The sequence below is a fragment of the Aspergillus ibericus genome, assembly GCF_003184845.1.
Source record: "Aspergillus ibericus CBS 121593 unplaced genomic scaffold BO80scaffold_23, whole genome shotgun sequence".
Taxonomy (NCBI): domain Eukaryota; kingdom Fungi; phylum Ascomycota; class Eurotiomycetes; order Eurotiales; family Aspergillaceae; genus Aspergillus; species Aspergillus ibericus.
In genome coordinates, this window is record NW_020292121.1 from 268,354 (window position 1) to 294,842 (window position 26,489).

The window sequence follows — 26,489 nt, forward strand, 5'->3', positions numbered from 1 at the left end:
CCTCCTAACCTCCGCCGCTCGTTCGGGCCCTCCTTTCCGCCCGTTCCCTCACAGCGGATCAACCTGTCGTCATTCCGCCATCGAGCAGGTCGGGGTAACGGTGATTCCGAAAGCACGGGTTGTCGACTGGCGCATTGAGGTCCGTAGCGCCCGATGGCGTGGCTCGTCGCATCGTCGCATTCAGAATGCTCCCGGATGCCCGTTCCATTGCCGGTCTCGACTGTCTTGTACAAGTGAAGGCTTGCTGACCCACGCTCTCTCTTCCTCTAGACACCTGCGCCAGCCCGGACACCCGTGGGCCGTGTGGGAAGATGAACTCGCTCAACATCCTCTCGTCTCGAGTCATTGGCCAGTCCTCTCTCCCGAGTCGCAGCCGCCAGCGTTCTCGTTCTCAGGGAGATGTCGCCAGAGCGAGCGAGCCCGGCGACCTTGCGAAACTCCGGTCGTACAGCGAAAATAACTTTCATTCGGCCGAGGCCCCCGAGAAGAGCCATGATGCAGAGAACATAGATTACCATGAGATTACGTTTGACGAGAAATCACCCCTGTTACGAAGTATTCACAAAGACGGTTCATTTGCTACGAGAGGCACCTTAGGATTCGTTGCTCAGCGGTTCTTCGATGCGATCGCCGAGACAATCAAGTTTATCCTATCCACGTTAGCCGCTCCCGGGTTTTATGTTGCTCAATGTTTCCAAGACGACGACGGTCATTACTCTTTCATGGCGCCCATGAGAAATCTGCGACGATCTGTGTCTAGACACCCAAAATCGACTAGTACAGCGACGGCGGGTAGAGGTAGTCGACAAGCGGAGAGCAAACGACGAACAGGTACTTCTCGAAGAACAAAAAGTCACGTATCACGGGATTCCATCGCTTCAAGCACGTCCGAATCTGAAGGGGACCGTCGAAGCAGCAAGGGCCTCAGCAGTGGTCGGTCTCGACCCTCCAGGGCGACTCCAGAACCGGTGCCAGATGAGGCTGCTCCTCGACGTTCAATCCGAATCAAGCTCCATAGCGAAGAGGTTAAGCGGCAGAGGCAACGTCGGTCGCAAAGCGCCGATCTCCGTCAGGCCCCAGAAAATGGGGCTCAAGGAACTCTCAATCTCGACAGCCTGAAATCTCCTACGTCTCCGTCTGTGCATCGCGTCACCAGGTACCCGCATTCCCCGGTACCTCCTCGCCCGCTGATTCCACCCCGAGTGCCGTCTTACACGGCCAACCTTCGCAGCCCTAAGAGCCCGCAAAAGACCCTGGTCCTTGACCTGGATGAGACTCTCATCCACTCCCTGGCCAAGGGTGGCCGCATGTCCAGTGGCCACATGGTGGAAGTCAAGTTATCCACGCCGATGACGACCGCTCTCACCCCTGGAGGACCACCCACGACACTCGGCCCGCAGCATCCCATCTTATATTACGTACATAAGCGGCCGCACTGCGACGAGTTCTTGCGCAAGATCTGCAAGTGGTACAAGCTGGTCATTTTCACGGCCAGTGTGCAAGAATATGCTGATCCAGTCATTGACTGGCTCGAGCAAGAGCGGAAATACTTTCATGCGCGGTATTACCGTCAACACTGTACCTTTCGGAACGGCGCATACATCAAGGACCTCAGCTCGGTGGAGCCTGACTTGAGTAAGGTGATGATCCTGGACAACAGTCCTATGAGTTATATTTTTCACGAAGGTGCGTATCGTCTGCGACAGCGTCACTGCCATGCGATGGCCTGATCTAACGCCCGACAGATAATGCTATCCCCATCGAGGGGTGGATTAATGATCCAACGGATAATGGTCTGCTCCATCTCGTCCCCATGTTAGAAGCTTTGCAGTATGTGACCGATGTGCGGGCATTTCTGGCCTTGCGTAGAGGAGAAACGGAAGCTTGACCTGGCGGGGACGGGGGAGCCTTCAACAGACCATAGAAAAGAAACCCTAAAAAAAAAAAAAAACACAACAAGCACCATTTGATGTTCACGGAAGCCTTATAATGCATTCATAGCTCAGCTCAGCTCCTGTAAAGACGAGGCTGATGGGAAAGCATGACGAGTGTCCAGCATATTATTTACTCCATACCCCTCTCTCTTGTTATCCTTGCCCACCCTACCGATTCTTGTAATTCCTTATCTTCCTTCATCTTATCTTCCCCCTATCTTTATACTTGTTCGCCGTTTTTTCCTGTTCATGTCTTTCTTTTCTTGTCATTTGCCCCGAATGGAGTGTCACGAGTCAGGATCATCAATTATTGCCCCCCCCCCTTTTAAATATATTATACCTTCTGTCGGAAGACAGATCTGCTCCCCATTTTGGATGAATTGTCTGTCTGTTTGTATGGTTTCCCGGACGCCGGAGATAGATAGATCATCGCCTTGCGAGAAGCAATTCCACCGTTTTTGTGGTTCGGACTCTTCGTCTGTCGGGCTTGGTCAACTAGGTATAAATTCAGTAATCATGAAACTATGAACCCTTGGTAGTTAAGTTCAGCATGGTAGGGTGTATGATAGAGACTAGAAGACAAGAGACACAAGAACAAGAAGTGCAGATGTAGGAAACGAAACAAAACCAAACAGAATAAAAGACAGAGACAGATACATGACATGACGCTACTTATGTATAAAACCGAAACTCTACTGAGCGGAATTTAATTTAACAGTAGGACTCTGTCTGATATTCGATGCTTTCGGTTATTGCGAACTATGACTATGTGAAGTAGGTAGTACGGGTGTATATATAACCGAGGTATCAATTGCTCACATGTTCAGCAAATATGATCTACCTAGTACTGTGTTGTTTGTAACCACGAGTATGTTATGCGGATGAAGCTGTTCCTGTTTGATTTGGGTGTTGAAGGCAGTTCTTCCCAACTTAGGAGTAACAACTTAACACAATGGAGGATGTAGTCTACTGTATCTGGATAGGTCAAGTGGGGAGACCCAGCGGGATAGGATAACCCGATATGGTAAGATGGTTACTCTCGTATCGCTATCGCGGCATGTCCGAGATCGGGCTCTCTTAAGGGGTAGACAGATACTAGCTATATAGTATGTATAACTCTAGGAAGGATAAGTGTACATATTCTTGATATTCATATTTTTATTTCATTTTTTGTATTTGATAGTCGTGACGTAACTTGATTTCGTGGTATTTAAATTCCCTTGGCTTGCTTCGCCTCCGAAACGGCCTCCTTCAAGGCGGCAATGGCCTTGTCAATGTCCGTACGGTTGGGATCGGTGACGCTCACGCCCATGTGTCCGAACCGGATGTACTTGGTCGCAACCTGCTTGTGCAGACCCGCTGCAAAGATCACTCCGCGCTTCAGCAGACCAGGCAGAACATCGGGAGGAGTCAGACCCTCCGGCAGCCAGATGGCCGTCATGGCGTGGGCCTGATTCTCCGGCTTGGTAGCAACCTGCCCCAGACCGAGTTCAGCAACGGCAGCCTTGACGCGATCGGAGGCTTGGGCGTGGATGGCGAAGCGCTCGGCCATGGGGCGGGCAGTGATCTGGGAGAGAGTGGTGTGCAGAGCGTGGACGAGCTGGGTGGGCGGGGTAGCGAAGTAGGAGGGCTTGAAGTTCTCGTAGTTCTGCATGATGGGGAGCCAGTTGGCGATGGATGAGTAGTAGGAAGACGGGGGCGTCTTGCGGGACTTGAAGGTGTCGATGGCGCGGCCAGACAGCATCAGGATGCTGAGGCCGGGCGGGCAGCCGATGGCCTTCTGACTGGCAGTGAGAACGACATCGAGATCCCACTCATCGAAGGCAATCTCTTCGCAGCCGACACTGCAGACACCGTCGACGACGACCAGAGTCTCAGGGCTGACGCGACGGACGATCTCGGCCACACGCTTGATGTCGCTGAGCACACCGGTCGAGGTGTCGACGTGGGTGATGGTGATGATCTTGTAGGGCTTCTCCTTGAGAGCCTGTTCGATGTCCTCGAAGGAGGGGCGTTCGCCGACGGGAGCCTTGAGCTGGGTGGCATTGGCGCCGTAGGTCTCCAGGCAGGTCGCGAAGGAGTCGGCGAAGTAGCCAGTGTGCAGGACCAAGGCGTTCTCGCCCTTCTCGATCAGGTTGGAGGCCACGATATCCCAGCCCAGGGTACCGCTGCCGGAGATGACGAAGGGCTGCGCAGCGGGGTTGGTGGACTGGAAGAGTTTCCGGACTAGAGACAGGGTCTCTCCGAAGGTCTTGACGAAACCGGGGGCGACATGGCTCTCACTAGAGTCGAAAAGGTGTCAATGAGGGGCAATGGGGAGGTTCCAGTGGTGAGTGAACTTACGCATAGTGAGCCATGGACTGGAGGACAGCATCGTCGAACTCGATGGGCCCTGGGATCAACAGGGTGGGGTGGGGGGCTTGAGAGGACATTTTGGCGGCGGGGAATGAAGAGGGGGATGGAGGAGAGGGAGAAGTAGAACGAGGAGGAGTAGTGGCCGTGCGATCGAGGGGTTTATATTCAATGTCGTCGGGAGGACGCGAATTCCTCTCGGTCGAGAAGGGAGTGTTAAGGTCCGGCAACGGAAGGCGCTGATCCAGGTGCCTGGAAATCAGGCTCAGGCGCTGCTGCGTCCGTTTGGCCGCCAGGGTTGCGACAGTCGGCTCTCGACGGAGAGCCTGCGGGGTAGACAAGGACAAACGATAACTCTGCCACTATGGAGGGGGGGAACTACCGTGGCTCCCTCGGGGATCGCCGGTCCTGATGAAGTATACGCTTCCCAGCCTTAGCGCAATGCTTCAATTCGGGTGATTCGATGCGACCCAAATGGTGAGAGTGATGAGGAGAGAGAAATTGGGGGGGGAAAAGAGGAGTTTGGAGTTGTTTGGGAGGTTTCTCTCTCAATGCTCAGAAAATTTCCCCTTTTCCCTTTCCCCTTGCCTTCTATCGGCCGGAAGAAGCCTTTGTCCCCAACGGGCGGAACCTTCCGTCCCACGATTTTCTCCGCGATCAGCATCGTCGCTTGACTCATCCCAATGACATTTCATTCCCCCTTCACAGATATGCGGCTGCAATGGCCGACTTCTGTGCCATATACATACATGTCTATCGGCTGGGTAGAGATCCTAGTACCAGCCACATCCATGCGGGCGATCTCAAATCAGCCCTCCCGAGATTGGCTCCCGTGACGATCCAAAAGTACCAACAGTCAGCGTGACTGCAGGGTCTGGCCAGCTCATAATCCAGGAATCCAGGGCTTCCTACAAATATGACCCCCTTTTTGAGACGGCCCTTTTATTCGTCCAGTCTCCAACTGTCTGTACGGGTGCACGTGCATTTCTCTGCCCGACCAGATCGACAATAAATATCCTGGTTGCTGGCAGCGCCCCCATGCTGTCATGGAAGGCTGCTGTTGGTGTTGGATCCAACCATGAACATCGAGAGCCTTGGTTCTCCCAAAGTGGGTCTTCCAGCTGGCTGACTCCCGGCCTTTGCTGCCGTTGCTCCTAGTCACCGAAGCAATAGATATATGTACCCTTCAGTCCCGGCCTGGACCAAATCAACGGAAATTCTTGTTGCCTGGCTTTGAAGTCGACCAAACCCTTCGCACTACTTATCCTTCCAACCGAAAGCTACGATGGATTCCCAGCAAGTCAAACCCGCGGTAGTCTGTGTCTTGTAGGCTTTCAACCCCATGAACTATCCAAATTCCAAGACGATCCTATACTGATCCCCCGTTAGCTGCGGCTCACAGGCCGGTAAATCCCCAAGTCATCTAGAAGCAGCCCGCAAACTTGCGCAAGAATTCCACAAGCACAATGTGCAGCTTGTCTACGGCGGCGGCACTGTTGGTATCATGGGAGAGCTCGCGAAAACCCTGGTATCATTATCAGGCCCCAAATCAGTCCAGGGCATCATCCCTCAAGCCTTGGTGGAGGTAGAAGAAGGCTACAAGGATTCGGGTAGCAAGGAGGGGAAGTCTGCCGAGCGGATCGTGGACCAGTCCGTCCAGGAGTCCAACTTCGGCATGGTTACGGTCGTTCCCGACATGCACACGCGCAAGAGATTAATGGCCCAGAAAGTCCTAGAGGGCGGTCCGGGGTCCGGTTTCGTCGCCCTGGCTGGAGGATTCGGCACCATGGAAGAACTCATGGAGATGACGACGTGGAACCAGCTTGGTATTCACAAGGCGGGGATCGTGTTACTGAATATCAACGGCTACTGGAATGGACTGCTGCAATGGATCCAGACCTCCGTCCAAGAGGGCTTGGTGAGCGCTGAGAATGCCCGGATCGTGGCCGAGGCTACCAAAGTGGAGGATGTTCTGAAGATGTTGAAGGACTATCAGATCAGCAGTGACCGGATGGCGTTGAACTGGGGCCAAGAATAATGGCCTGTCATGAACAGTTGGTATGCCAATATATAGTCATTATGATACATGAAAGTTTTACGATCACTTGTACTTCGTCTGTTTACGCCTGCAGCATACTGTCAGTGACCTCGAAGCTAATCCCAAAGGGACTGCAGGATAGGGCTTAGGGCAGCGCCAGCCAGGCATCAGCGCCAGGCATCAGCTTTCCCCGCGGAGCTCCATCGAGCCGGAGGAGCAACTGATAGTCATACGTAGCTTAATTTCCATCACCACTGTTGCGTCTCCGTCGCTAGCCATCCCTCCGACAAAGCGCCCACTTGGAATGGGCCCTTGAGTTCTTGCTGCTTCTTCCAGGATGACTTCGCGCCTGGTCCTGGTCATTGGTGACCTCTTCATCCCCGACAGAGCCCCCGTACGCCCCCGTGTCGCATCTTCGCATATTGATCTGTCTGCTGACTCCTGATCGCTAGGACCTCCCGGCCAAGGTGCGCACCATCACACCCTCACCCTGATCCTCCCCTCTGTTCTGCAACCCTCCGTTCTCGATTGACACAAGCGCAGTTTCGGAAACTCCTCACGCCTGGCAAGATCGGCCAGATCCTCTGTCTCGGCAATCTCACCGATCGAAGCACTTTCGAGCTCCTCCGGCAGGTCGCTCCGGACTTGCAATTGGTCAAAGGAGACTTCGATGTCGACTCTCCCAACCTTCCTCTCTCCAAAGTCGTGACTCACGGAAGTCTCCGCATCGGCTTCACTCATGGCCACACTATCATCCCCCCTGGGGACGCCGATGCCCTGCTCATCGCTGCACGCCAGATGGATGTAGACATACTGCTGTGGGGTGGCACTCATCGCTTTGAAGCCTTCGAGTTGGAAGGCAGATTCTTTGTCAACCCGGGCAGTGCTACCGGCGCTATGAGCACGGGGTATTGGCCAGAGGGGGAGGAGCCAACACCGAGTTTCTGTCTGATGGATGTAAGTCGCGCTCTGCTACAAGCTGCTACCAGCTTCCGTAGGTGGTATATACTAATATCGTGCAGATCCAGGGCGATGTTCTTGTGTTATACGTTTACCAGTTGAAGACGGACGCCAACGGGGTTGAAACCGTCGCGGTCGAGAAAGTATCGTTCCGCAAGAACAATTTCCCATCTTCATGAGTTGACGCTTCTATAATTCCCCCTTGTACATACATAGAACCAGGCACGATAATGATGTTCTTCTAACCAGTCTGCCGATGTTATCTTGTTAATTGATGCCTGCATTGTTGCTTACTAGGACTCTACCATTGCATGGCATCTTTGAAGATTACACCCCGTCGAACAATGCATACAAATGGAACATGTATTGTAGACGGTATATTATGGTCAACACTGAAAATTACGTACATATATACCCAGCTTGTCGGACCTTCTTAGTACGTGATGCTACTTGGATATCTCGCAGCACCAAAAAGAAAGGTGTATTCCAAGAGTCTCAGTCTCTGAGAGGCTATCAGTGAATATAATCCGAAATGTACACTTCATGAATCCCCTGCATGCGCTGAAAGCAAGTCTGGCAGAATCAGAATCATGGGGGTTCTGGGTCAGTTGTAGAGCGGTACCGACGGGAGTGGTCCAATGACAAACCTGCTAGGCCGGAACGAGCAGCAGTGACTTCGGCGTCGATCAACGCAAGCATCACATCGGTTTCTGCCCCCTCCAGTCTTCTATCACCTATCCTTACCTCTTTCTCCTTGCCCGGGCCCTGGACCGAATTTGGGTGCCTGTCTCTTCTGTCTTTCTCGGACCTTATATTTTCCCTGCAGATTTTCCCCCGCCCGCTAGACCAGACCCGCGGGAGCTACCGTTGCCGCTCGAGCTTTCATTGCGACTCCGTGACGTGAAAAGGAAAACGCGACTACTTTAAGACTCTAATCATAATGGCTACGGAAGAGAACGAGATCAAGGATGAGCGCCTGGAGCACCAGGAAGAGACCGGTGACGATGAGGTAAAGTTGATGGCCCTGCGCAGCAGCCCCCGGGAAACCGAGCTTGAATCTGCGTTCTTGCTTGCTTTTCTTTATAATGATTTCTGCAAGATTTCCCGTGCTGGATTGATCTAACGTGGCCTATTTTTGCTTTTTAGGAGGAGATTGCCGCGATGAAGAAACGGGTGGCCGAAATGGAATCCGAGGCTGCAAAGCTCCGCGAGATGCAAGCCACGCTCGATCAGCAGTCGGAGAACCTGCGCGAGGATAAAGAGGAGATTGACGCTCGGAGTATCTTCGTCGGTAACGTGGACTACGGTGCCTCCCCCGAGGAAATTCAGGCGCATTTCCAAAGCTGCGGTTCGATAAACCGGGTTACAATCCTCCTCGACAAGTTTACCGGCCAGCCTAAGGGGTATGTTGCAGCGGACTTGTCTGTCAGGGGCTCGTGTGCTGATCCGATCTACAGATACGCTTATGTGGAATTCGCAGAACCCAGCTTGGTGGCTCAAGCACTGGTCCTGAACGAGAGTGTTTTCCGCGGCCGGAACTTGAAGGTAGGTCGTGTCATCTAGGTCAATGTTTGGTTGGTTCTAATGCTCGATGTCCAGGTCGTCCCTAAGCGTACCAACCTGCCCGGCATGAGCCGCGGTCGCGGACGAGGTGGATTCCGTGGTGGCCGGGGCTACCGCGGTGGTTTCACGCCCCGTGGAGGATATCGTGGTGGCTACCGTGGCCGGGGTCGCGGCTATGCGCCCTACTAAGGGCATCCATTGCGAGGCGACGCGTGCAGATGAAGTTCAGTGCCAGACTCGACAAAGAAGCGCGGCGACGACGACGACGACGCCGACGACGACGACGTCCGTTGCGGCCGCTGGTCGGGGTCTGAAGCGCACCAATCTCTGATCGAAGACCGATTTCTCTGGAGTTCTGGACTGGAATGTACTTTGTATGATAACCATCCGGCAATCTCGGACTGGGCCGATGGCGGAGCACGGAAGTGATTGTTTCTGTTGTGATAATCATAAAGCCTACAGAGAATCTTTTACGATCAAGCATCGGGGAGTCTAAAAGGACGGTCATTTGGGACAGCGTCTTGAACCCGACATATTAATGGAACTGCTCTGATTGATATACGTATGGTGTATAGGATTCTCGCAATAATGTGTCTGCTATAGTCGGAGTCGTCGTCGTAGTATTTAGGAGTACGGAGAGTAATGACCTGCAAGCTGTGGAATAGAGGATGGCGTCACATGGGCAGCAAGCACCAATGACGAGGCAGCAGGGCAGGGCAGGGCAGCCCTACACTATCGGCAAGGCCGGCAGGAGATGGTTGCTAGGAGGGCTCGTCAGTGGAAAGATGGGCAGTCCTACTCCGTCAGCACTCGAGTCTAGAAGGGCGACCATGCGAGGCGCTGACGAGTTTATTCCCGGAGCGGAGCAGCAAAGAGGAATCAAAACGCTTTTCTTTGGGCATCGCCCCACCGAGCTGGGTAATCCGTCGTAATGGCGTGCCCGATACCAGGACCGATGGTCCATTGGGGAGTAGTTAGCCTGGCCTGAACGGAGAGGATAGGATCGAATCGTCGGGAGGGTAGGGCTGTAGGCTAGGAGGAGAGCAATTTCCCGTAGATTAAGAATCTCGCTGCCTTGGATATGAGAGATTTGGACACAGCAATCGTAGGATTCGGAAGGAAACCGGCGCGGGGCTGCATACACAGTATTGGGCGGGATTCCGTTAGCCGCCCAAGCGATCGGATGGAAATCCTCCATCTTTTTTGTACTCTATCAATCAGACTGCTCAGATTCGGTGTCTGTATCATTCATCATCCCTCTCCACGGCTCCACGGTTCATTCTTCCGGTCGCGGCTCAGGTCAGTCTCTAATCCCCTAGGGTGTCCGCACGAATCCAGACGACCAGCCGGACGATTCAGACGGGCGTCGTCCTACCTAGTCAGTAGTAGTCAAGTTAGTGTCTAGTACTGACGGAGACTAGGACGAGTGACTAGTTGCTTGACGTTTCCCAGTTCCCCCCTCCTTTCCCTTTGCCACGAGACCCCCGACGCCCACCACATCGAACTTCCATTCTCGATCGATTCGAGCGCTGTCTTGTGTCTAGCTAGTAGCGCTGTGAAGAGTTGACCTAGATATCTAGTACGATCTACTCGACAAGCCTTGCTGGAATTCCCCACGACCACAGCAACTGCACCTCCCGAACGAACCCCTCGCGGCCGCGTGATTGGCTCCAGCGGCGCAACGTCAGGACTGGCCTGCTCAGCCCCAACTGGAACGAGCCCGCGCCTCCTCCATCTCAAGCCTTAGTCCGCCGCCCGTTGGTTATCGTCAACCTCACTTTTATCGTCTCCTTCCCGTGCCCCTTCCCCTCTCTCTCCACCCTCCTCCGTTCGCTTCCCCCACGCCTTTTCCGTACGCCTCTCTCCGCTGCTGCTGCTGCTGCTGCTGCTCCTCCGTGTCCGTGCCTGTCGACGGCGGTGGATGCGCACGCCGCGATTTACCTTTTGAGGCTTGCCCGGATCGGCCCTTTGCTGCACTCAGAGGCGCGTAACTGCCTGCCTGATCCCTCCCTACCAGGATGGGTTCCAACCTGCCAGCGTATGTGCATGTCCCGGTCCCTTGCGTGGGGTCTGAATCCCACGTCCTGCGTGGGCTGCTGACAGCGGATGCTAACCATCGTTCACTCTACAGTCAACCAAATCTTCGGGTCACCAGTAAGACACTCCCGCCGTGGCGGATCCCGAGGGATCGATGAAATGGGTGGGATGGACTGAGACTGACTGGATTTGTTCGATAGTTATCGCGGCAGATGGGTTATACAAGCGCGATGTGTTCCGTACGTCCCGCGCTGATCCTACGGCCTGATTGACTCTACGGAGACTCGAGCTGACGATCGTGCTATAGGATTCCCCGATCCCTTCGCCGTGGCCACCGTCGGGGGGGAGCAAACCCACACCACGTCCGTTATCAAGAAGACGCTGAACCCTTACTGGAATGAGATGTTTGATCTGTAAGGACCCCGACCCCGCCGGTTGCGTCTGCGGACCGCGCTGATCCGGGGTATGCAGCCGAGTCAACGAAGACAGTATCCTTGCCATCCAGATATTCGACCAGAAGAAGTTCAAGAAGAAGGACCAGGGTTTTCTCGGTGTGATCAATGTGCGGATCGGAGATGTGATAGATCTACAGATGGGTGGCGACGGTGAGTGCATCGGTGTCTTTTCTTTTTTTTTCACGCTTCGGAGGTCGTGTACTGACAGCCGGCCTCGTCTGTTGATAGAAATGCTCACCCGAGATTTGAAGAAGTCCAATGATAATCTGGTTGTGCACGGAAAGTTGATCATCAATCTGTCTACCAACCTCAGCGCCCCCATTCCGAACCAGGCCAATGGCCTCCACCGCTCACATGCTCAGTCCTCGACCTCCAGTGGGCTTGTTCCGCAGGTCTCGTCCGCCTCGCATCCGTCCGTCAGCCCCAGTCAAGCGGAGCCGTCCGCCACCGCGTCGAGTGCGTCCCTTCACCCGCAACGAGTCCCTTCGACTACCCGACCGACCAGCACTGTCGGCCCGGCCAATGGCGCCCCGCCTCCGGCCAATGCCCCCCATGGCTCTCGCACCAATCTCAGCTCTTTCGAGGACAGCCAGGGTCGCCTGCCAGCCGGCTGGGAGCGACGGGAGGATAACCTGGGACGGACCTACTATGTGGATCACAACACGCGGACCACCACCTGGACCCGGCCATCGTCCAACTACAACGAGCAGACACAACGCACGCAGCGCGAGGCTAACATGCAACTGGAGCGCCGCGCTCATCAGAGTCGGATGCTACCCGAAGACCGCACGGGCGCCAACTCACCGAACCTACCCGAGAGCCAGCAGCAGCAGGCCCATACCCCGCCGGCCGGTGGCAGTGCCAGTGCTGTGTCCATGATGGCCACGGGAGCGACCACTGCAGGCACTGGTGAGCTCCCGCCCGGCTGGGAACAGCGGACGACGCCCGAGGGCCGGCCGTACTTTGTCGACCACAACACGCGGACGACGACGTGGGTCGATCCCCGGCGACAGCAGTACATCCGCATGTACGGACACAATGCCAACGGCGGCAACACGACCATCCAGCAGCAGCCGGTGTCCCAGCTGGGACCCCTGCCCAGCGGCTGGGAAATGCGCTTGACAAACACGGCCCGCGTGTACTTTGTGGACCACAACACTAAGACCACGACGTGGGACGATCCTCGGCTGCCGTCATCGCTGGACCAGGGCGTGCCGCAGTACAAGCGTGACTTCCGCCGCAAGCTGATTTACTTCCGGTCGCAGCCCGCGTTGCGCATCATGTCCGGACAGTGCCATGTCAAGGTGCGGCGTAACAACATCTTCGAGGACTCGTACGCCGAGATCATGCGGCAGAGCGCTTCGGATCTGAAGAAGCGCTTGATGATCAAGTTCGATGGCGAAGACGGTCTGGACTATGGTGGTCTTTCCCGGTATGTATTTCCCCCAGTGGTCTTGGATGAATTTGCTGACGGGTCTAGTGAATTCTTCTTCCTTCTCTCGCACGAAATGTTTAACCCCTTCTATTGTCTTTTCGAGTATTCCGCACATGATAATTATACCCTGCAAATTAATCCCCATTCCGGCGTGAACCCGGAGCACCTGAACTATTTCAAGTTCATCGGACGCGTGGTCGGCCTGGCCATCTTCCACCGCCGTTTCCTCGACTCGTTCTTCATCGGAGCGTTCTACAAGATGATGTTGCGGAAGAAGGTTTCGCTGCAGGACATGGAGGGTGTCGACGAGGACCTGCACCGCAATTTGACGTGGACCTTGTATGTGTGATGCTCGATGCGGGGAATTATTTCTAACACTTGGCAGGGAGAATGATATTGAAGGCATCATTGAGCTTACCTTCTCGGTGGACGACGAGAAGTTCGGTGAGCGCACTACGGTCGACCTGAAGCCCGGGGGCCGGGACATTCCGGTTACCAACGAGAACAAGCACGAATATGTAGAGTGAGTACGCCGCCGCCACGGGGGATGACACGTGCTGACAATGGCAGATTGGTCACGGAGTGGAAGATTGTGAAGCGCGTGGAGGAGCAGTTCAACGCGTTCATGTCGGGCTTCAACGAGCTGATCCCGGCCGATCTGGTCAACGTGTTCGACGAGCGCGAGCTGGAGCTGCTGATCGGCGGTATTGCCGACATTGACGTGGATGACTGGAAGAAGCACACGGACTACCGCGGGTACCAGGAGCAGGACGAGGTGATCCAGAACTTCTGGAAGATCGTCCGCACCTGGGATGCGGAGCAGAAGTCGCGTCTGCTGCAGTTCACCACGGGAACGTCTCGTATTCCGGTCAACGGATTCAAGGATCTGCAGGGTTCGGACGGACCGAGACGGTTCACGATTGAGAAGTCGGGCGACCCGATTGCGCTGCCCAAGTCGCACACTTGGTATGTTTTATGCTTATGGGATGATTGGTTTGCCTTGGATGACCGGCTAACTGGTGTAGTTTCAACCGTCTGGATCTGCCACCGTACAAGACCCACGATGTTTTGGAGCACAAACTGTCCATTGCTGTGGAGGAGACGCTCGGATTTGGACAAGAGTAGAGACAGGTCCAAGTGATCGGGCGCTATTGCATATGACCTCGATAATTCAAACGCAAGGCAAGACATGACATCCGTCCGGACAGCGTCGGCGCGCGCCGGATGACTTCGGACCAGACGGATTGCCTGCGGCGGGAGCACCGCCGCTGATCCCTCGGGGACCCTTTTCGTTGATAACTGTTGCTAGCCGGGGGATCTTTGAAGATGTTTTAGGTGGGAACTGTATATAGTGTATTATTGCGGCGCCCGCAGCCATGGGCGGGCAGTGACCGGTGTACGGAGTAGCTTGAATGTGGTTCGGGGACCTCTTTCTCAGTACACACCGACCTGGGCTTAGGGTTAAGGTTCATCGGACGTCTCATATGGGCCCGCGCCTCGCATCAATAATTCGTTCGGGATGCAGGAGGGAACCGGTTGAGGGCTGTCTCGTGTAGCCAGCTGGGATATAAGTACGAAGGCACCGACCTGATTCTGATCTCTTCCTTGTACCTTGTATACCTGCCCCTTGATACCTGGTACCTACCACCCTGATACCTTGTACATCAAACTACCACCCTGCATTATACACGAGAAGAGACCGACACCCAAGCCAGGATGTATCTTCTTCATCTCCTCCACCTGCTCTTCACCCTCACCCTAGCCACCGTCTCCATTGCAACCCCCACCGCAGCCGCCGGCGCCGGCGCCGCTGCTTCCACCCCGACCAGTTCCAGCGATAGTAGTAGTCCATATGTGCAATGTGCGGAGAAGTATGGCCCCCCCTCTTACACTGGATCCTAACAACCCTCGAATCATGAAATATAACCATACTGACAGAAGAATCAATGAATAGTATCCTCGAAGCGTGTCTCAACCAAATGAAACCTGAAATGGACAACTGTAACCAGAATGATTGGTCGTGTTTGTGTACTCAGAGCAAGAATATTTTGACGTATGTGATGCCCTTCCCCCACTCCCTTACTTTTTCTTGGATACTGGGTTTGTATGGTGCTATGGGCTGTGTGTTGTGATGTACCTACCTTACTGTGCCCTATCCTATCCTATCCTATCCTATCCTGTCCTGTGCTATACCCAACTCAACATATGTCCTACCTACCTAATCCTTCTTACTACATACATATCCTCCATCCCATAATACACAAGTTACCTCCCCCTACCCCAAACCAAACCAAACCACGCCCCCCCCCCAACCCAAACACAATACTGATAAAATGACGATAGATGCTACAACGACTGCCCCTCCTCCCCGAACCACGCCGGCGCAGTGCAACAAAAAATCGAATACTGTAACGCGGCCGAAGCCAACAGCTTATACTCGACCACGACGTCGTCGATGTCTGTGAGTTCGACGAGCACGGCCGCGACGGAGACGACCAGTTCGAGTGAGGTGTCCAGAACGGCGGCCGCGTCGGCGGTGAAGTCGTCGGGGGCGGCTGTTGCTATTGTTGCTGGTGGTGGTGGTGGTGATGGGAGGGGGGTGTTGTTGGGGGGGATTTTGGGGGCTTTGGTTTTGGGGTTGTGAATTGTCTAGTTAGGTGTATAGGAGTGGTTGGGGGAGGGGGTGGGGTGGATTGGGGATGGGAATATGGGATGGAGGTGGGAGGGGAGGGGTGTGAGGGATAGGTGATAGAGTTGGAGGATGGGTAGACTGTATGTATAAGGTTATGTGAGAATAATGTATAATGATGTGGTGAATATTGGTAGAATGGCAATGGTATGGTAATAATAACAGTAGTATAATAAACAATAACAAGTGGTATATACCTGGGTATCAACGTAAACGCAAACAACACCGCACCATCAACTCAATTCGCTTTCGTCCCCGCCATATTCCTACCACCACCGCCCCTGCGGTGAATGTCCCCACGAGCATCCATTGAAACGCTCGCTCGGAAAACACAAAGAATGATGACCCCGAGTCATCTGCATCGTCCGCATCCTGCTCAGGTTAGCACGGTCTCATCCATCCGGTCAGTGCACTCACGTATGGCCAAATTCCCTCGAACCCTCGCGTCACCCCCATGATGTTGCCTTCGAAATCCACCGCCACTAGTCGAAAGTATCCCTCGCCCACCAGGTCTACCTCCGTCTCGAATCCCTCCTTGGGTGTGTACTCGATGCTCTCAAAATCATCCTCCGCCGCGCTGGAATTGCTCGCCCGCTGTAGCACCCAGCCGGCGATATCCGTCGCCCCATTCCAGCTCACAAACGCCGTGTGACTCTCCTCGTCGACGGCCACATCTGGCGGCACTCGGGGCCGGCCCACCCAGTGGAATTTTTGTGCTCGGTACGATTTGATCCATCCCAGCCAGAAGTAGATGCGCGGCCCCCAGTGGAAGTCGCAGAGCACCTCGCCGTCCTCGGTAAACTCGGTGAACGCGGACGGCTTCCCCCAGCCGATGAACACATGGCCCGTCCGGGGAAGCACCTGCAGGCTGCCCTGTGAGTGGCTGCTGAAGTAGCCGGGACTTTCGTAGATGTGCAGCGTGTTGGCCGTCCAGTCGTCAAAATTCAACTCGATCATGAACCCCCGCGAGTGGTCCCGCGTGTTCAGGTGTTCGTGCGCCCCGTTGTCCAGCAGACTGATGACCGTATCCGACTGCCAGCGTGCATCGTGTTGCCAGGTGATGCCGGTTGCCGACCCATCGGGCGAGATATCCTTGAATGTGTTGCGTTTCCCACCCAGCACCCAGAGGATCTCGCCATCCGGACTGATGCAGGTGACCGTGTGCATGTATCGGGACGACACCAGGTAGTTTCCGTTGGGATGCTTGTCGATGCTGTTGATATGAAAGTAGTCGTAGGCATCCTCCGCAGACGGCGAGGTGCCCTTCAAGTCGAGTGGGTAGTATGAATCTTCAATGTCGTAGTAATCGCTCGCGCGCCATTCGAAGAGCAGCTCGCCCGTCTCGATATCGATTTCCTGAAACAGCCCGTCATAAATCCAGCCGTCTTTCGGTCCGTCCACGGCAGTGAGATCTGCCTGGGTAATGTCGTAGATGGTCATGAGCGCGGTGCCCTCGTCGGTGATTTTGAATTCGTGCACATCGCCCGTGAGGCCGTTGGCGGCGGATACAATGTAGACGACATCGTAGGAGGAGTTCAGCTGTGACTGTCAGCCTGGTTCGTCGTCATCCGTGGTCTACCAACCATATAGTACTGGCCGAGTCCCCGCGTGCCATCATCCTCGCCCGCCCAAAACGTCAGGTAATCCTCGCCCCGGTAGTGCTGCACCTTGAGGTCCATGACCTGGCCAAACTCCCGTTCGATCCAGACCAGGTTGCCCTGGTTGTCGTACACCAATGGCCCCGGCTCCGGATAGGAATGGCCGCGAGGGCTGAGAAAGATGTATCCTTCTTCACATCGTGGATCCCATCGCATCACATTGACCTCCGGGGACTCCTGGTCAAACGACTCATATTTCAGGGTCGGATGGGGTCCGAGAAAGCCCAGTTCATACCAGAGGCCACGCCAGGAGAAGGCCGTTGCCAGTAAGGGCAAAAAGGCCCAAAAAACCAGCAGCACGGCCATCTACTGCAGATATACTCCGGAGTGTAGGAGAATCAGTCGACAGAAGATGGCAAGCTGCGGAGAGAAATTCGGGCATGGTGAGGGGAGGATGTTCTGGCGCTGCAAACGGAAAAGCGAGACGGCGTTAGGAGGTGGGCACAGCATGACGCGGATAGTCGCAAATCATCCAACGGAGTATAACATAGCCGGCCCCAGAAGTTCGTGGTGGATGCAACGCTAGTCTGAGTCGGATGTCAGATTCGTATGCCTGCTGGGGGCGCCAGCAATCAGCAGAGAAATCAGGGCGAAGTTGGCGAATCCGGCTCCACTGTTGGCGGCACTAGTGGACTGAGCGTGGAGAACCACGCGGTGTCCGACACCAATGGTGTTGGGTATTGGCCAGCATCCAAAGGAGCGTCCCAGGGATTGCCAGCCGTCAGGCTGGGCATTTCACCGGACCGCGTACGCCAACCTTATTTGCAGTGTGAAGTTGAACGGAAGTTGGTGAGCGAGATATTGTGTCCTGTGTAGGATGGCATCGGAAGCGAAGTTGCGGAGAGGCAAATGCATCGGGTGGAGAATGACGCGTGCGTCAGGTTGACCGTCGACAGTTGACAGGCCAGAACCGGATGCAATAGGAATGAAGGTGGTGGGGATGCAGAAGCAGAAGCAGAGGCAGAGGCAGAGGCAGAGGCAGAGATGCAGATGGCAGCGTTGCAGAGAAACCCGTGATGCATACGATGATACGTATCGCGGTACGTATTCCCGCCAACTGCTCCGGACTCCGATAGGAGAAACGTCAATCTGCAACCCGATGGCGAATCTCTGCCAATCTCCGGCCGATGATCGTCTACAATGTATAATAATGATAGTAGTATCTAATTAAACGAGTCAAGAACATCCTGATATACAGATTGGAGCTAGGCAGCATGAATCTTGCTACGGCCCACTCTCCACTCGATCTCATTCATCCCCGGCTTAATCTCTTGCTCCTTCGTCGGCCAGTGCCCTCTTCCCCTGACAGTTCCAACGCTCTCTTCGCCCCCCTCTTGATCTCCCCCTTCTCCCCCTTCTCCTCCTCCTCCTCCTTCTTCACCTCAAGGGGAGCTTTCTCATCACCCTCCACCCCCTCCAACCCACGATACCTCACCACCAACGCCACCTTTTCCACCTCCAACCCACTACAAGACCCCCCCAACCCCTTCCGTAACCCCTGGACTCCCTCCCACAACGCCCGATACTCCTTCGCATCATACCTGACATTCAACTCCCCATTCACCCGTTTATAAATACCCCGATGGACCCTCTCCTCCGCCACCCCACCCACCTGAGGCGCAGACTCCCCCAGACACACCCACAAATACACATCATCACTGTAAAACGGCACCCCGCCACCGCCGCCAGCCGGTGCCGCCAGAGACAAAATCAACGACGCCGTAGCAACCCCCACGCCCCGTAACGGCTTGACTAGTAGATCTAATGCTTTGGCTGGGAATACTTCCCCTTCTTCCTTGGTAGCAGTGGTAGTAAGCGCCGCAAACGCCTCCCCTGTCACCTTTCGGACCAGAGTCTCGGGGTTCGAGCGGATTAAACCCAGTAAGGCGGGTCGGAAGATACCGTGTTTCCTGTCGTTGGTTGTTAGTTTCCTTCAGTTTGTAGTAGATAATCATCACAAGCCAATCTCAAGGGAAGAGAAAGGGGAAGGGCGTACATCTTCCACTCGACCAACCTCACCAACTCATCTTTCTCGATATACCCATTTCCAGGTTCATCGGAGGATGGATCTTTAGCTCGGGCAGCCACTAACCCAGGTAAATCCTCATAGCGGAATCGATCCAGGGATAAGAACTCGGCTACTTCGGTGTCGATTTGGGACTGTTGGTCGGGGGTGAGGAGTCCCGAGACATTGGTCTCTGCTGCTGCTGGTTTTGTCTTGGTCTTTTTAGCCTTGGAGGATGATTTGCGGGACAGAAACTTTTCGGTGGTTTTGTCGCGGGCTCGGGCGTCCACCGTGACCGGGTAGAGGGCAAGCAGGTGCTGGAAGGTGGACGGGGAGATGGTTGCCGGATTGAGGTCCATGGTGGTGGGTGGGAAGGGCATCTGCAATGAAGTTTGTTTGGGTCGATATACTATGTAGTGAAGCCACGGAGTACGGACTAAGCTTATCGGAGATACGGACCGATACAGGATGCGGTATGCATACCCGCATCATACGAACCAGGTCAATCGTAGCAGGTAGTGTAGAGCATATTTATTAATCCATACAGCCGAATCATCTACTAATCATCATCGTAAGACATCGCCGCGCTAAACCGCCAGTCCGCCGCAGCGCAAAATTCCAGATCCGCAACATCAACGACCTGAAGTCTCATACAACGAAGAAAAGGAGAGGCACAATCAAAAGCACCAAGCAACGTCTATCGCCTTTATCGTTCCTCGCTCGGCGGCCGCGGGCTCTCCGTGCGTTTCGGAGGACTCGCGTCCGGACTGGCAAAGCTCACCCGCTTCTCATCCCGCCCACGGCTCAACGGCCCAATCGATGCCGGCAGCACGCGATCTTTCTTCTTCGTACTGCTGCGCCGGAATGACTGCGCCAGAGGCGGCTGCGGAGCCGCGCTCGCCATCCCCATGTCCGACTTGGCCTCGGGCGCTGCCGTCGACGTCGTGCTGTGCTCATCGTCGTCTTCTACATCAATGTGACCAAAGTCCTCCGGATCGCCGGCTTCGGACGAGCTAGGCCCAGGACTCTCCGAATCCGAGGCCGCTTCATAGTCGTCGTCATCGCTGACCAGACTCGGCGCCTGATTCGACTCGATCGTGTTCGGACTCAGGTTGGACGCACGTTCCTCCCGCAGCTCGTCCAGCTGCGTCGATCGGGAAGCACAAGGAACGGGGCCATAGGCGGAGGGATAGGGAGCCGGCTTGGTCGGCGTCAGGGTCTCCAAGGGAGGGGGTTTATGGATGGTCTTCTCGGGCCCCTTGTGGCTGCTAGGGTGTTGCGGCGCGGTCTGCGAGGCTGTTGTCCGCATCGGTTGCCTGCCCGCACGGACGGCCGCCGCCGTCTGCTCGTGACTCATCGCCACCGGGGGTGGGACAGACTCGGCATCCGACTCGCCCTCGTCTGACGAGTATTCGCCAAGGTCCACCACGGTCTTCGCCTCTCCGACCAACCGGTCAAGGTCAAGGCCCACGCCCCGGGACTGCATGAGGGATGAGAGGTGAGGGGTGGCAGGGGAACCCATGAACGAGTCACTCCAGGCACCAGGGGCGGCGCCCGCCGGAGGACGGGCAAGTGTACGAGGAGTTTCCACCCCGGACGATGCCCGTCGGCTCGGGCCAGATCGCTTCCGGGGAGTGGCCTGGTCACCCGCGGCCTCCGAGGTAGAAGACGGCGTTTTGGATGGTTCAATCCCATGTGCAGATCGAATCAGCGGGTGAACGTACCCGGCTGTGGCTGCATAGGAGATCTCATTTTTGCCACCAACAACGGCGCCCGCCTCGTCGACTTCGACGGGTTCGCCGGACGCCACCGCCGCGGCATCGTGACTGGCGAAGTTCCGGTTGTGCGCTATTCGGCAGTGGTTGATGAAGCCCTGCGTGCTGGAGAAGTTGTCCCGTCTGCAGTCCAGGCAAACGAGCTTCACCAGAACGTTATCCGACTTTCGGCGAATAAGCATGGGCCCAGCCTTCTCCTTCGGCGGTGGGTAGCCGTTGGGCAGAGACTGGAGCTTCACACCACCCGAGCCGCGCTGCGGTCGCGTCTTGCCAGCCAAATAACCCAGATCTCCTGAACTTCCGCGTGTCGTCCGACCTTCCAGCAGAGGGAGCCCGGCCAGAGGAGTTCCAGGCTCCAGGTCCCCACCGTCGAACCGAGGGTCGGGGAGTAGCCATCGGGAGTAGTGACGCGAATACGGTCCCTCCATAACACCCCAGGGTGCAGGAGATTGCGGCGCAGGTCCATTTTCAGGAGCCCATACCGCCGCACCCGTACCGTTGCTGACCGATGGCGAATAGCCCGCCACGCACGATCCAGGATATGGGATCTCGGCGCACCGACGGAGCTGTTCCAGCGCGACCTGGCATTTGGCGATCTCCTGATCGATCAGCCGCAACTCGTTGTGTTTAAGCAACACCTCTAGGCTCAGTTGTGCTTCCAGTGTCTCGCGCAGCGTATCCACGTCGATCTTGCGGGTGTTGTTCTGATTCGTGATTGGTGATTCCGATGCGATCGCGCTTTGGCCAAGTTGCGACATATGCGACGACTCCGAGATCGGCTCGGCGCGACCGTCGCCCCCAGGTTCGTGCGACACGGTAGTTGTCGTATTGACGGCTGGGGAGAAGCTTGACTTGATGCCGATGGAATTAGAGGGTGTGTCGTCCGCGCGCAGCTTGGTTGCGACCGGGGCATCTCGAGCGGAGATGGGATCACTAGAATCTGAGCGTTTGCGCTTCAACTGGGGTAATGGCAGGCCCGCCAGGCCAGGCGCGGCGCAGTGCGGCGAGGTCGCGAGCATTTTGAGCTCCTCGGCCATCACCTTGTTGCCCCCGACTGCAGAGGACCAGGGAAGCAAGCGAAACATGCCATGCGAAAACAAGCCGGCAAGAATGTGAAGTGGTCGGATCTGCGCGATGCGACAGGATGCGAAGATATGCGACAGGCTAGAGGCGCCACGTAAGAGGCACAGGACAATCCAGAATTATGTGCCACGCAAGTAACCCATGCACCTGTGCATGCAAATGCGATCTAAATCCGGGGGAGTGAGATGGGGGGGGGTGAGGTGGAGTGAAGGGGAGTAGGCAGCGAGGGAATGAGGTTGCCGCCGATCGGTCAGACGTCGTTTGCGACCGAATCACCCAGCAAGGGGGAAGGAAACACGGGAAGACCCCAACAAGAAACGACGGACACCCGAAGCCCCGACAGTGGGTAGTATGCAACCAGGCTGCGCGATCGAGGAAGGTTATTGGATGATATCGGGCAGTTGGACGGGGATTGGGATTGGCCGGGGAAGGGAGCGCGATAGATAAGTAGTAAGTAGTTGTAATAGTCAAGTATATGAATGATAACAGTCACCGGCGGCTAGGATGACCAAGAATGACGGGGCGACGCCAAGTAGTAACAAAGGGATAGGAGGAATGGAAATAGTAAGGGCCGGTCGGAGTTGTAAGAAGCACTCCGTCCGGGAGGGTCTGGATAGAGGAATCCGACTATCCAGAAGGCAGACTCAGAAGATCCTCCCTCCCAGCCAGGTCACATGCACGCCGGGAAGGGGAGGAAAGCTGCCCGGATCCACGGCTAGGCAGTTCTTGTACGGCGTCGAGAGGCAACCTTTCCACGGCCGGATGGTTGGGCGGTGGCGTAATCTATTAATAATAACCAGCGGTATCTCTAGTAGTTCTGAAGGTAATGACAGCACCCGGGGCTAGGAACAGGTAACAGAGGGGAAGAGGCGAGCCCGGGAGAGGAGAGAGGGCGAAGATGTGCGGAAGTCAAACGACCAACGTGAAAAGACAGAGAGGGAGGGGGGAGAGAGAGGGAGAGAAGTAAAAAGAGAAGGGGGACCCGAGTTCCCAGTGGTGGTGGTTTGGGGTAAGGTAGCGTGGTAGTAGTTGTAGTAGTAGTAATAATATCCAGTCAACTGGAGGGTAAATGCCGATAACACGGCGATAGTTGGAAGATTAATTAGAACCCGATGGAGGGATCGAAAAAGGTGTCCGACCAGGGACCAAACCGGTTTGAGAGGCGACCAAAGGTTATTGGGGGAAGACGAGGGAAGGCGAAGGATCTGGGTGAGTGGGAAGGGTAAAGAAGTTGGGAGAAGAGGGAAGAACCCGGGATACGGAGAGGTATCAAGGGAGAAGAGAGAGAGGGAGGAGGAGGAGCAGGAGGGAGCGGGCAGGCAGAGGGTAGTAGGCAGAGAGGGTAGTAGGCAGAAGAGGGGAGACCAGACACTGAAAGTGACGGGTTTACGCAGTTCTACTGGTTAGTCGGTCATCATTACTCCCAGTTACAAGAGGGACTTTCTGAACCATTCACAACCGGTCTGCAATACCGGCTGGGTTGGTCTCAGACACGGACTATTTATTGCACAGTTCGTCTGCTTGCTGGGAAGGCTGCCGGGCGGATGACACGTCGAATCACTGCCTGATGCTGCCAGTGGGGCCATGATGTGATGCCGGGCCTGGACTGGCCCATGGATGGCCCATGGATGGCCGGGGTAGCGACTCTTAGTCTCTTAGCAGTGCTTCAAGTGTGCTCCAGCGCTCCAGCGCTCCAGCAGGGGTCTGCCGCCCGACAGAAGTACCGTACAGCTGGCCCCATCCCCGTACCCGTACCTGTATGTATGGCCGCCCGGGATGCGGTATCATTACACGTCTGGTCTTTGGGATCAGAATCCATTCAAACCTCTCGGAAGTACAGAGTACTACTCCGTACATCGCATCGTACTCCGTTCTTGTAGTACTCTCCCTCTCTCACCACCACCCTCTCGCTTCAACCATCCACCCCAACGAACAACCAATAATGCCCTCTCACCCTTCCGAATCGTCCCATGGGTCCGTTCCTCAACCATCCGGGTTAAGGTTCACTACACATGGACATTGTTCCCTTTCCACTATCACTCAACGCCTTGCTCGCCCGCCGTCCAGGCAGATCAGCCTGATCGGCGGTTGAGCACCTCTCGTTACATCATCCATTCGCGTCGCCTTCTGCCTATCATCTCCACCATCCACCGCCGAGCTAGCGATTGAGTTCACCATGACTCCTTCATGGGGCTCTAGCTGCTTGGCTCCCCACTTCAGATGGCCCAGAATGGATACCTAACGGGGGGTTCCAGCAGACTGGCGACGAGGGGTGCACCCGGATCTGGACCGCGTGCGACAAGGGGTCCGATAAGATCCTGTTGAATAAGCGGGTATATCGCTGGAAATCTACCCCGTGGTATCCAAATCTCTCCGAGACATATTGCTGAAGGCCAAGAGCATCACGGTCCAGCTCAACATCCCTCACCAGCCACCACATCCCGTGGCAAGCCGCCATGAGTTCAGGAAACGTTGGAATGTCTCATAGGTGAAACGGGTGACGGGTCGCTCACCTCGATTCCTAAGCAAAGAGACATTCAAAGTAATACAGATCCCACGAGGAAGCGCGCTGTTTGTCCAAGGACACATTGCTGATGGATTAGAAGTTGGGACCTCTAGATTTATAACCACTGCCCAACGGCTGACATCCTCCACACTTCGGGACTCCCGAGAATCCTACGACCTGATCGGGTGTCTTTCTACCGAGGCATGGAAATTCCGAGTCCGTTCCAACGTTCGTGAAGCTTAGGAGCATGCTGATCCTTCTTGAAGGGGGAGGCCCGGCCTCCGATTGCACAGGCAACGTTCTTGTGACGAGTGATTAATTCTCACAAGCGGCGCTATTTCCCCACACCCCGCACTACGTGCCGACAGGATCATGCAGCGGAAATATTTCGCTTGCAAACAATCTCCGGTGCCCAGCGAAGATGATCCTCCCGGTGAATTTCTCTGGTAGCCACTCTATTACGGGTCCATTGGTTCTTCGTATTAATGGGCAACACGGGCTTGGTCGTCTTGAGTTGCTCGGATGGCCCGAACCGTGTCCTGGCTTTCCTGGGCCTGTCACTGTCGAATGACGGGCTATTCCCATGCTGAAGGATTCTTTGACTGAGGATCAGTTGAAGGATTCCCGTCGGGAAATCCAGGTGGCCTCGGTATGGGACGAAGACTATGTGCCGGTGGCACGGCCATCTATGAGATATAAACCGAACTGGATCTATCCCTGAAGATGAGTTTATAGCACCAGGGCGATTGTATCTACTGCCGTTTGTCCGTTTCTCTGAGCCTGCCATCAATGTACGGTCTACTAAGAAACCTCGCTGTGCTGGGCTGCATCTCGTCAGCCCTCGCAGCCCCCTTGACCACTTCTAAGAAAGATTATATCGACTGGCGGACTTTCAAAGCCAACGGAGTCAACCTCGGAGGATGGCTAGAGCAAGAGTCCACCATCGACAGTCAATTCTGGGACACATATTCCGGCGGCGCATCGGACGAATGGGGACTCTGCGAGCACCTAGGATCCCAATGTGGCCCAGTTCTCGAACATCGATATGCGACCTGGATCACCAAGAAGGACATTGACAAGCTGGCCTCCGGCGGCGTCAGGATCCTCCGAATCCCCACCACCTACGCAGCCTGGCTCAAGGTGCCTGGTTCCCAGCTATACTCAGGAAACCAAACCGCCTATCTCAAGGAAATCGCCGACTACGCCATCTCCACCTACGACATGCACATCATCGTGGACACGCACTCCCTTCCTGGCGGCATTAACGGGCTTACCATTGGCGAAGCCACGGGCCACTGGGACTGGTTCTACAACGAGACCAACTTCAACTATTCCATGCAGGTGATCGAGCAAGTGATCAACTTCGTGCAGAACTCCGGCTCGCCGCAGTCCTACACCATCGAACCGATCAACGAACCCGCCGACAACAACACAAACATGGTGGTCTTCGGCACCCCTGCCGCCCTCACCGACCACGGCGCAGCCTGGGTCCTCAAGTACATCAAAGCCGTGGTCCAAAAGGTATCCTCCGTGAACCCCAAGATCCCGGTCATGTTCCAAGGCAGCTTTAAGTACCCCCAATATTGGGAAGGCGATTTCCCCGCCGACACCAACCTCGTCTTCGATGTCCACAACTACTACTTCGAGAACCGGCCGACGACCTCGGAGAACCTGCCGGAATTCCTGTACTCGGATGCGCGCACCAAGTCCGGCAGCGGCAAGTTCCCGGTGTTTGTCGGGGAGTGGGCGATCCAAGCGACGTATAACAATTCGTTTGCGCTGCGCAAGCGGAACGTCAACGCGGGACTGGCTGCGTTCGGGGAGTATTTCCGGGGCAGCTCGTACTGGACGGCCAAGTATACGGGGAATACGAGTGTGGATGGCCAGGGTGAGCAGCAGGATTATTGGAATTATGAGACGTTTATTGATGCTGGGTATTTTGAGTGATTGCCAGGCCTTTTGCGGTCGAACAACGATGTATATACTGTATCATGATGTT

At 55.4% G+C, this 26,489-nt stretch overlaps 10 protein-coding genes across 10 annotated transcripts; 7 read left to right on the plus strand and 3 right to left on the minus strand.

Moving 5' to 3' along the window:
• Window positions 1–225: 225 nt before the first annotated feature.
• nemA (Nem1-Spo7 phosphatase catalytic subunit NEM1) lies at window positions 226–2,036 on the plus strand. The gene is made up of 2 exons (XM_025713360.1): window positions 226–1,686; window positions 1,746–2,036. Exons 1-2 carry the CDS (start codon window positions 312–314, stop codon window positions 1,886–1,888), a joined length of 1,518 nt encoding a protein of 505 aa, XP_025574621.1. The 5' UTR covers window positions 226–311; the 3' UTR covers window positions 1,889–2,036.
• A 1,108-nt stretch (window positions 2,037–3,144) lies between these two features.
• Window positions 3,145–4,573, minus strand: BO80DRAFT_357033 (alanine--glyoxylate transaminase; the record flags this gene model as incomplete). Its single annotated transcript, XM_025715819.1, has 2 exons — window positions 3,145–4,216; window positions 4,278–4,573. Coding segments are annotated over 2 exons (1,368 nt in total), but the record flags the coding sequence as incomplete, so codon positions are not given.
• Window positions 4,574–5,236: 663 nt separating this feature from the next.
• Window positions 5,237–6,429, plus strand: BO80DRAFT_104822 (LOG family protein). Its single transcript, XM_025713361.1, has 3 exons — window positions 5,237–5,394; window positions 5,460–5,612; window positions 5,676–6,429. The coding sequence occupies exons 2-3, from the start codon at window positions 5,572–5,574 to the stop codon at window positions 6,322–6,324; spliced, it is 690 nt and encodes a 229-aa protein (XP_025574623.1). The 5' UTR covers window positions 5,237–5,394; window positions 5,460–5,571; the 3' UTR covers window positions 6,325–6,429.
• A 127-nt stretch (window positions 6,430–6,556) lies between these two features.
• BO80DRAFT_408557 (vacuolar protein sorting-associated protein 29) lies at window positions 6,557–7,699 on the plus strand. Its single transcript, XM_025717849.1, has 4 exons — window positions 6,557–6,718; window positions 6,777–6,791; window positions 6,868–7,281; window positions 7,347–7,699. The coding sequence occupies exons 1-4, from the start codon at window positions 6,662–6,664 to the stop codon at window positions 7,461–7,463; spliced, it is 603 nt and encodes a 200-aa protein (XP_025574624.1). The 5' UTR covers window positions 6,557–6,661; the 3' UTR covers window positions 7,464–7,699.
• A 302-nt stretch (window positions 7,700–8,001) lies between these two features.
• Window positions 8,002–9,431, plus strand: BO80DRAFT_465440 (polyadenylate-binding protein). Its single transcript, XM_025722714.1, has 4 exons — window positions 8,002–8,293; window positions 8,431–8,687; window positions 8,742–8,829; window positions 8,884–9,431. The coding sequence occupies exons 1-4, from the start codon at window positions 8,225–8,227 to the stop codon at window positions 9,034–9,036; spliced, it is 567 nt and encodes a 188-aa protein (XP_025574625.1). The 5' UTR covers window positions 8,002–8,224; the 3' UTR covers window positions 9,037–9,431.
• Window positions 9,432–10,865: 1,434 nt separating this feature from the next.
• On the plus strand, window positions 10,866–13,899 carry BO80DRAFT_445692 (NEDD4 family E3 ubiquitin-protein ligase; the record flags this gene model as incomplete). Its single annotated transcript, XM_025721504.1, has 10 exons — window positions 10,866–10,885; window positions 10,979–11,001; window positions 11,085–11,123; window positions 11,192–11,297; window positions 11,356–11,489; window positions 11,568–12,771; window positions 12,820–13,113; window positions 13,160–13,297; window positions 13,345–13,740; window positions 13,800–13,899. The coding sequence occupies 10 exons, from the start codon at window positions 10,866–10,868 to the stop codon at window positions 13,897–13,899; spliced, it is 2,454 nt and encodes an 817-aa protein (XP_025574626.1).
• A 277-nt stretch (window positions 13,900–14,176) lies between these two features.
• BO80DRAFT_104943 (GPI anchored serine-threonine rich protein) lies at window positions 14,177–15,450 on the plus strand. Its single transcript, XM_025713362.1, has 3 exons — window positions 14,177–14,645; window positions 14,729–14,827; window positions 15,118–15,450. Exons 1-3 carry the CDS (start codon window positions 14,491–14,493, stop codon window positions 15,416–15,418), a joined length of 555 nt encoding a protein of 184 aa, XP_025574627.1. The 5' UTR covers window positions 14,177–14,490; the 3' UTR covers window positions 15,419–15,450.
• Window positions 15,451–15,667: 217 nt separating this feature from the next.
• Window positions 15,668–17,427, minus strand: BO80DRAFT_357147 (arylsulfotransferase family protein; the record flags this gene model as incomplete). Its single annotated transcript, XM_025715826.1, has 3 exons — window positions 15,668–15,835; window positions 15,881–17,002; window positions 17,047–17,427. 3 exons carry the CDS (start codon window positions 17,425–17,427, stop codon window positions 15,668–15,670), a joined length of 1,671 nt encoding a protein of 556 aa, XP_025574628.1.
• Window positions 17,428–18,373: 946 nt separating this feature from the next.
• Window positions 18,374–21,920, minus strand: BO80DRAFT_357049 (uncharacterized protein; the record flags this gene model as incomplete). The annotated part of the gene is made up of 3 exons (XM_025715820.1): window positions 18,374–19,031; window positions 19,118–19,535; window positions 19,979–21,920. 3 exons carry the CDS (start codon window positions 21,918–21,920, stop codon window positions 18,374–18,376), a joined length of 3,018 nt encoding a protein of 1,005 aa, XP_025574629.1.
• A 3,152-nt stretch (window positions 21,921–25,072) lies between these two features.
• On the plus strand, window positions 25,073–26,485 carry BO80DRAFT_105073 (glycoside hydrolase). Its single transcript, XM_025713363.1, has one exon. The coding sequence runs from the start codon at window positions 25,280–25,282 to the stop codon at window positions 26,435–26,437; it is 1,158 nt and encodes a 385-aa protein (XP_025574630.1). The 5' UTR covers window positions 25,073–25,279; the 3' UTR covers window positions 26,438–26,485.
• The last annotated feature ends 4 nt before the right edge of the window (window positions 26,486–26,489 follow it).

Coding starts and splice junctions, on each gene's coding strand:
- nemA (XM_025713360.1), top strand. CDS start 312: ATGAACTCGCTCAACATCCTCTCGTCTCGAGTCATTGGCCAGTCCTCT. Junction 1,687..1,745: donor GAGTTATATTTTTCACGAAG/GTGCGTATCGTC, acceptor AACGCCCGACAG/ATAATGCTATCCCCATCGAG.
- BO80DRAFT_104822 (XM_025713361.1), top strand. CDS start 5,572: ATGGATTCCCAGCAAGTCAAACCCGCGGTAGTCTGTGTCTT. Junction 5,613..5,675: donor CCCGCGGTAGTCTGTGTCTT/GTAGGCTTTCAA, acceptor ATCCCCCGTTAG/CTGCGGCTCACAGGCCGGTA.
- BO80DRAFT_408557 (XM_025717849.1), top strand. CDS start 6,662: ATGACTTCGCGCCTGGTCCTGGTCATTGGTGACCTCTTCATCCCCGAC. Junction 7,282..7,346: donor CGAGTTTCTGTCTGATGGAT/GTAAGTCGCGCT, acceptor AATATCGTGCAG/ATCCAGGGCGATGTTCTTGT.
- BO80DRAFT_465440 (XM_025722714.1), top strand. CDS start 8,225: ATGGCTACGGAAGAGAACGAGATCAAGGATGAGCGCCTGGAGCACCAG. Junction 8,688..8,741: donor TTTACCGGCCAGCCTAAGGG/GTATGTTGCAGC, acceptor TCCGATCTACAG/ATACGCTTATGTGGAATTCG. Junction 8,830..8,883: donor TCCGCGGCCGGAACTTGAAG/GTAGGTCGTGTC, acceptor CTCGATGTCCAG/GTCGTCCCTAAGCGTACCAA.
- BO80DRAFT_104943 (XM_025713362.1), top strand. CDS start 14,491: ATGTATCTTCTTCATCTCCTCCACCTGCTCTTCACCCTCACCCTAGCC. Junction 14,646..14,728: donor TATGTGCAATGTGCGGAGAA/GTATGGCCCCCC, acceptor ATCAATGAATAG/TATCCTCGAAGCGTGTCTCA. Junction 14,828..15,117: donor CAGAGCAAGAATATTTTGAC/GTATGTGATGCC, acceptor AAATGACGATAG/ATGCTACAACGACTGCCCCT.
- BO80DRAFT_105073 (XM_025713363.1), top strand. CDS start 25,280: ATGTACGGTCTACTAAGAAACCTCGCTGTGCTGGGCTGCATCTCGTCA.